The 10997-nt window shown below is 36.6% G+C and overlaps 1 protein-coding gene and 1 pseudogene across 1 annotated transcript; both read left to right on the top strand.

The window, feature by feature from the left end:
* The first annotated feature begins 8728 nt into the window (after positions 1–8728).
* On the top strand, positions 8729–9232 carry LOC131050758 (uncharacterized). Its single transcript, XM_057985018.2, has 2 exons — positions 8729–8953; positions 9029–9232. The coding sequence occupies exons 1-2, from the start codon at positions 8729–8731 to the stop codon at positions 9230–9232; spliced, it is 429 nt and encodes a 142-aa protein (XP_057841001.1).
* Positions 9233–9249: 17 nt separating this feature from the next.
* LOC131050765 (NADPH-dependent oxidoreductase 2-alkenal reductase-like) lies at positions 9250–10336 on the top strand (annotated as a pseudogene).
* Positions 10337–10997: the final 661 nt, after the last annotated feature.

Genomic DNA, 10997 nt, shown 5'->3' with positions numbered 1-10997 from the left:
AGGCAAAATTAATTAATAAATGTTATGCGTTATTTTTAAATGCCACTTAATTAAATTTTCAAAACCTATCGAATTTAGCATTTAAAATAAATTCAACTGTTTTGTTTTGGAGCCAAAATGGGAAGATGAAAAAATACAAACCTCATCGCCCTGGTCCCTGACTGAGGGACAGGAGCGATCCATCATCTTGGTCTTGATTCTTGCAATTTTAACGTTCAAAGTCTTCATCTCCACGTTGAATTTGCCACTTTCGTTGGGTCCTTCGAGCTTGAGTGTCTTGCTTATGTGAACAAATGCCTTTTATGACCATTATCGCCCTGGTCCCTTGGAGAGGGACAGGAGCGATCCTAGTGTTTTCTCCCTGACCTTTGTAACTTCGAACTTCAATCTTCATTGTAAAAGATAAACAATGCTATTCTTTCATTCCACGCTTGTCCTACTTGACTTCCACAAGGCGTATGGATGTTTGAAGGATCATTGCCCTGGTCCCTTGGAGAGGGACAGGAGCGAACTTGAAGCCCTAGTCAAAATGCGTCATCTTTCAACCTTGGTTCCTCGTTCATTGCCTCTTAAATAATGTCCTTGATCTTGTGTGTCCTTGCATTGTCATGATTTTGAAGGAACATGAGTGTTTTAATAAAAATCGCTTTGGTCCTTGTCCAAAGGACAGGAGCAATATAGCCTCTTTGTCTCAATTGATAATCTTTCGACGTTTGAAACCTTTGTATATCATCCCCTTAAGACACCTTAGACCCTTTACCACCTCGCATGATCTTATCTTAACGTGATTTTGGAAAGATTTAGCAAATATAATAGATATCGCTCTGGTCCCTTGGAGAGGGACAGGAGCGAACTTCAAAGTCCTGGGTTCATGCTTGCCTTCTTCAACTTGCCACTGCCTTCATTGGGTAAAATGAAGTCCTTCAATCCTTCTTGATCATTTGATACTTGTTTAACTTTTGAAATCTAGGCATTTATGAGAATTTCGCTCTGGTCCCTGCCTGAGGGACAGGAGCGAACTAGGTGTCTTGGTGTGATTCCTTCAATATTGGCAACTTTGGATACTTCGTTCTTTATTGGGATGCTTCGAAATGCTCTTGCCACCATGTATCCGGTACTTGGAGTGTCTTGAACTTGAAGAAAAGGCAACATACTCATTACATCGCCCTGGTCCCTTGGAGAGGGACAGGAGCGATCTTGGTCCTGTAGGCTTCATTCCACTTTATCACCTTCAAAAATTATCTTCAATGGATTCGACATACCTCCTTTCATTCATCCATGTCTTGAGATTTTCTCAAACTTGGCAAAAAAATCACCTAAGACAAAAATCGCTCTGGTCCCTGCCTGAGGGACAGGAGCGATCTTGGGCATTTGGGTCCCTTGTTGATGTTTCATAATCTTCAATTTATCTTCAATGGGTTCGATTGACCTCCTTTCTTACCTTCAAACATAAAACTTGCTTGATCTTTGCCCAGAATATATCTTATGAAGAACTTCGCTCTGGTCCCTTGGAGAGGGACGGGAGCTACAATGGTTTTCGCCCTGGTCCCTGACTGAGGGACAGGAGCGATTTTGCATATTTGGGTCATTCTCCTTCACGACGGCACTTCAAGTTATATTCATTTGATAAAACACATCCCCTTGGACCTCTTCAAATCATCAAGTCGTTAAAATCCTGCGAGGACAAAGCAATGTCAGACTTTAAGCTCCGGTCCTTCACTGAGGGACAGGAGCGAAATTTGCTCTCTAGGCCAAATCGTTACAATTTTCATCAAAAAAAGTCTTGGCTAAGGAAGATATCATCTTACTTAATGCTATGAATAAAAGTTAATGTCCAAAAAAGGTCTAAAATTGTGCATATAAAGAAAATCGCTCTGGTCCTTCAGTGAGGGACAGGAGCGAATTTGACCTTCTAGGCAAAAACTTCATCATTTCATCGTTTTTGATCAAGTCTGGATGCTCTATCATGCTCATTTTGTCCTCCATCATGCCTTTGATGTCTCAATTTGTCCAAACAAGGTCAGGAATGACTCCACTAAGCTTTTTCGCTCTGGACCCTTGGTGAGGGACATGAGCGCTTCGCCTTGGTCCTCCTGGGAGGGACAGGAGCGAAGTTCGCTCTGGATCCTCAGTGAAGGACAGGAGCGAAATTTGACATTTCCTTTTATGTTTCTTCTTTCTTATACTTTAAGTTATATTCCATATATACTTTCAGGATGTTTGAGAGTGGTTTCAGACCTCCAGGAGTTATATTGAAAAATCTAGTTTTTGGAGGTTTTTCAGTTTCCAGACTTAGTCAAATTTCAGGATCAGGACATTCCAGACTTAGCCAAAATTCAGGATCAGAACTTTCAGACTTAGCCAAATTTCAAGATCAGGACATCACTCAAGCCGGACTTGCTATCCTATGATCTCCCCGACAGCACTCAAAATGCAAAGGCTAACTAACAAAACCCTAAAAAAACCCAAAGAACAAACCCTAAAAAGCAAAAAAAGCAAGGGTCCCCATTTGCAATGGGGCGATGTGTGAAAACGTCACAACAGGTCCCCATACATCTATATGCACAAGTTCCAACTTTTCATCTTACTTTTGCTTCCCATCCTTGAGAAAACTAACTCTCTTTTGTTTATCATACACAACTTTCACAAAAATCCATATTAATGCATTTCAGACTTGGTAAAACCTTTCTAAAATGAAGTACCTTCATACCTTTTTCACTTGTATGCCCAAGTCAGTTATGCCACAGTGTTGTCTCAGAACTGCAACAACTGTTTTAATTTCTTCCCGTGAATCCGTAGCAATTGTTCTTGAATGTGTCTGGGTTTTTTCTGCAACAACTAAAGTAGAAGGAACAGAATGACCTGTACAAATATATAAGGTGCCTACTTTCACACCTTTTTCTACTATCAAGGCACTCTTTGAAACCTTCCATTTTTTATCATTAAAAGTAACTTTGCAACCTTCATCACCTAGCTGCCCTACTAAAAGAAAATTCCTACTCAGCTTTGGAACGTGGCTTACCTCTTATAGTAGTCAATAATTCCCATCATGCAACTTAATCTTAATTCTTCCCTTTCCAACAATCTGACAAGGTTCATTATCTCCTAAATAAACCAGCCCAAAATCCCCTTGGACATAATCAAGAAAATAACTTCTATGGGGGGTAGCATGAAATGAAGCCCCTGAATCTAAAACCCATGAATCATCAACATTATCTAAGGAAAGAATCAAAACATCTTCTTCATATTTATTACTTACCACATTTGCCTCCTTATTACCCTCTTGTTTGTCTCCTCCTTTATTCTTCCGAGACTAATAATCTTTCTTCAGATGACCTGGTTTCCCACAGTACTAGCAATCTTTTGGTCCTTTGGATTGGGATCTCTTGTCCTTTGATTTTCCTTGTGACTTCCCACGACCTCTAGAACCTTTTCCTCTCTCTGTTGGTCTACCCATTCTTTCTGCATTCAAAACACTACCTGATGTGGATCTACTTGAGTTTTTCCTACGAATTTCCTCACTCACAAGAACACCAACAACATCATCAAATTTTAAGGTATTTGTACCAGAAACAGAGTTACTAACCGCCATTACCAAACCATTCCAACTTTCAGGCAAAGAAGATAATATCAAGAGAGCCTTAACTTCATCAAAATTTACCTTTAGAGAAGACAACTGACTAGTAATCGTATTAAATTCATTTAAATGATCTGTCACAAATCCACCTTCAACCATCTTCAAATTAAATAGACACTTCATGAGAAATACCTTAGTTGAGGCTGAGGGTTTTTCATACAATTTAGCCAGCGTCGACATCAGTTTTGCAGTCGTCGTTGCTTTCGTTATATTGAATGCTATAGACGGTGCCAAGCACAACCGAATGGTTCCTAGTGCCTTTATGTCCAAAATATTTCAATCCTCATCACTCATTGTGCCTTTCTTGGTTGTTCCTTCCAAAGGCCTCCATAGTTCTGCCCATTGAATTTTCTACCTTCAATTTACCCTTGTTCGCCATTGCTAACACTTAACCGTGAGACTCCCACTCAACCATGAGATTTTTCCTGCAGACGATAATCGAACATAACTAGCTCTAATACCACTTGTTACACGCTAGGGTTGTCATTGCACCAAAAGATCGACCTATCAATGCCCGATAGAACCACTAGACTTATAGAATCCACAAGAGGTTGTTTAACCATGTCGCGAATCCCCGCGAAAGGCGTTGGCCCACTACCAACAATCCCCCTCCCAGCGTCACTCACCGCGCCCTGCGTGATTCGAACCTATGACCAAGCTCTGATACCACTTGTTAGGATACGCCTTTATAAAATAATAAGTCTTTTTGGCCTCGCGGGGCGCTGCCCCCAAACCCCTATCGAAAAATATGGGGGGAAACCGCGCTAATAGAAGTAGGGAAAATTTAACCTCTGAGTTTGATTAGGCTCCATATAACAACAAATATAGCTTTGGTGAAGTCTTGACAAAGACACAAATTTCAATGTAGCTTGGGGTTTCGATAAGATTGTTTGAAGGAGGTAACGAAAGTCTCACTTTGTAGCGATAAAGACTATATCAATATTTTGGTTTTGTTGTAGTTTTGATTTGTTCAATATCGTGCAAAAGTGTTATCGATCGAACTTGAGTTTTCGATAGTCGAAGTCACCTTTCTGACAAAGTGTGATCAACCGATAAGGGACTTGTGAGGGGCCCACTATCAGGGATCAGAGATCGGGTGGAACAAAGCATGGTGACAATGAGAACTAGAGAGCTACACTTCCATCGAGTGTTGATATACCGATATGCTTTGAGATGGTCTTGGTGGGGACCATGATGGAATCGTTTTGAGTTGCCAAGTTGTTTGCTGACGATTGGTGGAAACTAGAATGACTCAGAGGAAGCAATGGCGACAAAATGTGTGTTATTGACATTCTGAGAAGTTTGATAGTTGGAAGATGGAGTAACTGAAATGAATTATTTTTCAACAAAGACATTTAAATGTCTGGAAAACAGTTGCAGGTGATTGGATCATGTGAGGATGATTTGTATCATTGTGCAAAGAGGATTGGAGCAATCGATTGGTAATTCTATAAAAAGCTGAACTGAAAAGTCGATTAAGATTGTAATATTTTGTACTGCTCCCTAAACAGAGATCAGATCAACAGTCTGAAACTTGTATGTAATTGTTTTACTGTAATACAAGGGATTACTTTGGTGTGTGGGTTTTTCACCCATAAGGGTTTTCCCAAGTGAAGTCTGGTGTACACTTATTTGCTTCACTTCATTACTCATATTATTTTCTTTCAATTTATTTTTTTTGTTTTGAGGTTTTCAATAGAATTATAGTCATCATCTAGGTACCACAATTTCTACCATATTTTATAGCAATTGTATATCTCACTTAAAATTAAGAACACACTATTTACTAAGAGATGAAAATATCTTATCCATTTTTTGGCACATTATAATCACAATGACGATATATTTTAATTACATGCTTCCTATCTAGGATACCAAGATCTATCATATAGTTTCATCGTTTCAAGCTTGTGAAACCTTAATAATGTTACAACATATGAATAGTCATATTCATTGGACTTTGGATAGCTTATGATATGAATTACATTGATATATAGAAGGTTCCTTCAACAAATTAGCAACCTACATGTTATACTTGGCCTAAAGCTTTGAACATCCTTTTATATGATAAAGATTATCCATAAGCACAGAAGCTACTATCTAAGCATCAATATGATCATTTGAAGGCATTCAACTAGACTTTTTAAAAGTTTGTGGTTGTGGTGATATCATTTGGAAATTTTGTAATTCACACATAGTTGTGCCATATAACTTTTAAGGTTGGAATCACATATTGTAAACCGTAATAGTAAGTTATAATTTATTCATTATCATGAAACAATTTATTTAAACCTTGATGTGTATTTTTCATTAGACTTCAAACCTAGGTTATCCTTAGGACATTTCTTCCATGACTACATCAAAAGTAGACATCTAGACTAGAAATTATCATACTTTCCTAAGCTAGAATTCTAAAATTGTGCACTTGAGGTCACAATTGGTAAACAAACTCCTAAAATAACTTCTTCAATTTTCAACATACACAAATATACATAGGAGGCTAACATTCCATGTATCATAGATGTTTACTTATCAATCTCTCCAATATGGTGAGTAAGATATAAGATTTTCAAGTTGAAGTTTCCAAGAAAGAGTTATAAAGAAAATAAGAGAAAATTTAGGAGTGCAATTATTTCTTCCATGCAACACCTAAATCCAATACCTTAGACTCTATGAAAATGTATAACAACCAACTATTGATTCATTAATGTGGTACAAAAGAACCCTACAATGTAGGTATCAATGAAAATGTATAACAGTGAAAATGTCTCACATATATGTTGGAATCAAGGAACACTGAGAGGGGGGGAGGGGTGAATCAGTGTTCCACAATCTTTAACTTTATTAAACTGATCATAAAAAATGACCATATCAATCGGTCTTATATATCCACAACATCAAATTAGATCTTCTACATGTTGACCCAAAAGTGCATAACACACAAATGAAACGTGTAATACCAAGTCGACTCAATCTAAACTCCAATGCACATGCGGACCAAAACAATGTCGTCTAAGACATAGTCTGGACCCAAGTCAACTCTTTGAACATGAAACACCTCCAAGAATTACGCCTCGAACATCCGCACGTGCTACAACCATCATGAATGTCACTTGACACGAAGAACACCACCGGATCAAAAAAATGATCAATAATGCACACAACGATCAACACAGATCACCAACACAAATAAAACACAATCTAGAAACATCCACAAGCATCATGTGAATTACCACAACAACAACCGCAACATCACCACTTACTAGAATCTTCATCATCATTATACTGAACCTCAAGAACACTAACTCAACTAACTGTCATACTGAAAGATACGCTTGCGAACATCCAAATCACAAACCATCTGAATTGAGGACACACCAAAATGACTCAAACACTGCCAAATCTGCAAACCAGGATATTGCAATTCCAGAGCAATGCGAAGCAAAATCCAGAACACCGAATAACACTAACAACTGAAAACTAACCACAATACTGGATCTCATAACTCGATCAAATCACCACGCGGATCACAGAAACCCACTAGATATTTTTTTCTAATTCTAAATAACTTATAAATTTACCATGTATATACAAAGTACCCATTTTTTTACAGTCTTTTCTACCATGAATTTAAAATGTTGAAAACATTATTAAACTCACTATTAAGAACTACCCATTTTAAAAACTTTTTTATGTATTTTTCTATCCTGAATTTTAAGTGTTCAAAACATTATTACACTCGCTATTAGGAAACTATTATCCAACTCTATTCTTGTAAGATAAAAAATGTTAATGACTAACCCTTATAACATTATAGTCTACCTTCCACCATCCATGTAGAACCCTAATATTGAACCTTAAACCATAATTAATTTATCCCCTTAATTCCTAGATTGTAAGCTATATAACATCTTCAATTTTAAGTGATTATTAAACCCTTTTTATAAATGAACATTATATGCTATCCATCCTAATATCAAACCTTAGACCACAATCAAGAGGATACATTAGATCATAAGCTATATAACATCTTCAATTTTCATACTATATAATATTAAATCTTCCTTATAAATAAACATTATATACTATCCATCCTAATATCAAACCTTAGACCACAATCAAGAGGATACATTAGATCATAAGCTATATAACATCTTCAATTTTCATACTATATAATATTAAATCTTCCTTATAAATAAACATTATATACCATCCATTAGATAGTGAATAGCCATAATACCTATCCATATAATTAGAATACTATTCAGAATTCACATTAAATATTTCAATTTTTAAACTTATTTTGAATCAACAAACAAACTATAAATGTTTTTTTTTGGTTGATGCTAATTGCTCAACTTTCTCGAATATTTCTTTCATATGTTTATTGATAAACAAAAAAACAACAAATCAGCTAATAAATAGGAGGTATTTTCCACAGCAAGTCAAACTATGATATTGCTATCAGGGTTCAACTGTGCAGTGTTTGAGTCAAACTCATTGACCCATGTTTCATGAGTAGTGGTTCACAAGAACCCATCTCTCATGAGAATGAATGGTCCACTTAGCACTCATTGCATCTAGGTGATGCTCACAAGGGTGGGACTTCCCGAGAGGTCACCCATCCCAGTACTACTCCCAACTCAAGCGCACTTAACCGCGGAGTTAAGTGGAGTCTCACCCCTATGAGCATCACCTAGATGCAATGAGTGCTAAGTGGACCATTCATTCTCATGAGAGATGGATTCTTGTGAACCACTAGTCATGAAACATGGGTCAATGAGTTTGACTCAAACACTGCACAGTTGAACCCTGATAGCAATATCATAGATCAGCTAATCTTACTGACCTTATAAAATAAATTATATGTTATATTTTACTGTATGCATGTGATTTTAAAAATAGGGAACAGATCAGCTCAACCACCCAACCGCAATCTCACAAGTGACAGGTCATATTCAATTTTGTTCATTGATTAAAAACAAATTCAGAACTATAATCTGTATGAGAATCTATTTTTTATAACAGAAGTTGCTAAAAGTAGGCCATTCAGTTGATTAGTCATCTCGAGTTCTGATGAAGTATTGCAAGATGGAGCAAATTGTTAAAAATAGAGAAGTGGTCTTGGCTTCTTACGCGAATGAAGGGCCTGTCACAGATGATCATCTGAAGATCAGAGAAACCCAATTAAACTTAAATGCATGCAAGGAAGGGGAAGTTGCTGTGCAGAATATGTGGGCCTCAGTGGATCCATATCTCAGATGGCTTATGTGGGAATCCAAGACATTCTCTTTTGACAACTTCAAATTAGATCAGGTTTAGTTTTTTTTCTTGTTGTTTACTTCTCAGCTTTGTCTACTTGGCATTTCAATGTTTTGTGCAATTGTACAGCCTATCGTTTCTCATATGGTAGGGAAAGTAGCCGTTTCTGCTAATGCTGCGTTTAAAGTGGGTGATGTGGTAACTGGGTTGTATGAAGTGTCAGAATACAGCATAGTAGGTGGCTCAAATTTGAAGAAACTTGACCCCAATCTGGTTAAACCTTCTGATTATTTTGGGCCTCTGGGTACTCATCTACCATTTCATTGTAATTAAAATTTTGGGTCTTTTCTCCTTTTCTTTCTAGTAGGCATCTTTTTTGGGATCTAAGATTTTGGGTTGGATTTGAACAGGGATGGCAGGGCTTTCTGCTTGGGTGCGTTTGCTATTAATTGGAGAGCCTAAACCTGGAGACGAAGTGCTGGTTTCAGCTGCAGCAGGAGCAGTAGGACTTTTAGTGGGTCAGTTGGCTAAAATGAAAGGCTGCCGTGTTGTTGGAAGTGTTGGTAGTGACCAAAAGGTGATCTCTACTGATCTTCTGCAATTGTAACTTAAATTCTCAGCCTGTTTGAGATAATGACTATGAAAGTCCTCTAATTCTATCATTTCATTCAGGTTCTGTAACTCTAAACGTCTCTAACCTATTAACTGTATCCATATATTCATTGGCTTTGCAAATTTTAATGTATTAACAGGTGAAGATGTTTAAAGAAGAATTTGGATTTGATGATGCCTTCAATTACAAGTCTGAGACAGATTGGAATGCAGCATCGTCCAAGTAAGTTTAAGTAGTAAAGCACATTACATTTCAATCTTTTTGAATAATAATTCAATGCTGGATGACTGCAAACTCCTGAGTAGGTACTTTGAAAACGTGGGAGGGCAAATGCTAGAGGCTGTTCTCAACCACATAAATATTAATGCTAGGATTCCTGTATGTGGAATGATCTCTCAATATAACCAGGTAAGACACATTTATTTCTATGTGTTTTGGAGCTAAACTACTTAATGGAGAGTTCCAATGCTATGGGTGAATCTGATGCACTGTGCATTGCAGGATCGGAAGAATCGTTATGGAGTCAGAAACCTTCTTAACTTGGTAGGAAACTGTGGGAAAATGCAGCGGTTTCTTATGTATAATTATATCCATCGTAAAGAGGGTTTTTTGAAGGAGATGGGACGTTACATGCAACAAGGAAAAATCAAATACAAAGAGAAGATGTGACACAAGGAATAGAGAGTTTCTTGGAAGCATTCAACTCTTTGTTTAGTGGGGCGAATACTGGAAAAGCTCTCGTTCAACTCACACACGGCTAATAAGCACAATCCGTTTTTCTCTTAACTTCTTATTCCACTGAAATCCCTTACAGTGAAAACTAACATTTTGTACGAGACAAGTTGAAAGTTATGGAAGAAATTAACTTTTTATGGGTTGCAGAAGTTTCTCATAATATTCTTGTAGTTGAATTATTAAAAAGGTTTTGTCTGGTGCCTTTTTAAAAAATTACGATAATTTAAATTGTAAATAAATTATTAATAGTAGTGAGTAGGATAGTAATATACTAATTCATTATAGTTTTATATTTAAATTTTTGAGATTAAAAGAGATAAAAGAAAGTTATTGTGATTATTTTGATATAATATAATTATATCTATTGAATGAAAATTAATTAATTTGTTATTTTGGATTTGTCAGGTGGAAAGGTACCATAAGAAAATACATTTATATTACTATTATTCAAATTCACATAAATAGTTTCACTCTCAAATGTCACGAAATGCAATTTTTTTCTATTACTTCTAGTAGGAAAGAATTCCACCATTAACCTTATGAGTAAAGATATCTTAATACAATCTATATTCCATATAAAATTAGAGAGAGAGAGATTAACTATACTATAGTAGCAAGCCCCAAGCTTGACATAGAAATCAACAATCTCAATCATGGGAAAACCCATGTTAAAACTTGTTTGAAGGCATATTTTGTTTTTTTACATATTGTGGGGCTAAACCCACTAAGCCAACACATTTGAATGTGCAT

This window comes from Cryptomeria japonica, chromosome 4 (genome assembly GCF_030272615.1).
Source record: "Cryptomeria japonica chromosome 4, Sugi_1.0, whole genome shotgun sequence".
In the NCBI taxonomy this organism is placed as follows: Eukaryota; Viridiplantae; Streptophyta; class Pinopsida; order Cupressales; family Cupressaceae; genus Cryptomeria; species Cryptomeria japonica.
Note: the sequence above shows the minus strand (reverse complement) of the source record. Positions and strands in the feature narration are given on the sequence as shown.

What these genes read in the sequence shown, in the direction of transcription:
- LOC131050758 (XM_057985018.2), top strand. Translation starts at nt 8,729, where the DNA reads ATGGAGCAAATTGTTAAAAATAGAGAAGTGGTCTTGGCTTCTTACGCG. An exon ending in ACAACTTCAAATTAGATCAG is followed by an intron (nt 8,954 to 9,028) that starts GTTTAGTTTTTT and finishes GCAATTGTACAG; the next exon opens with CCTATCGTTTCTCATATGGT.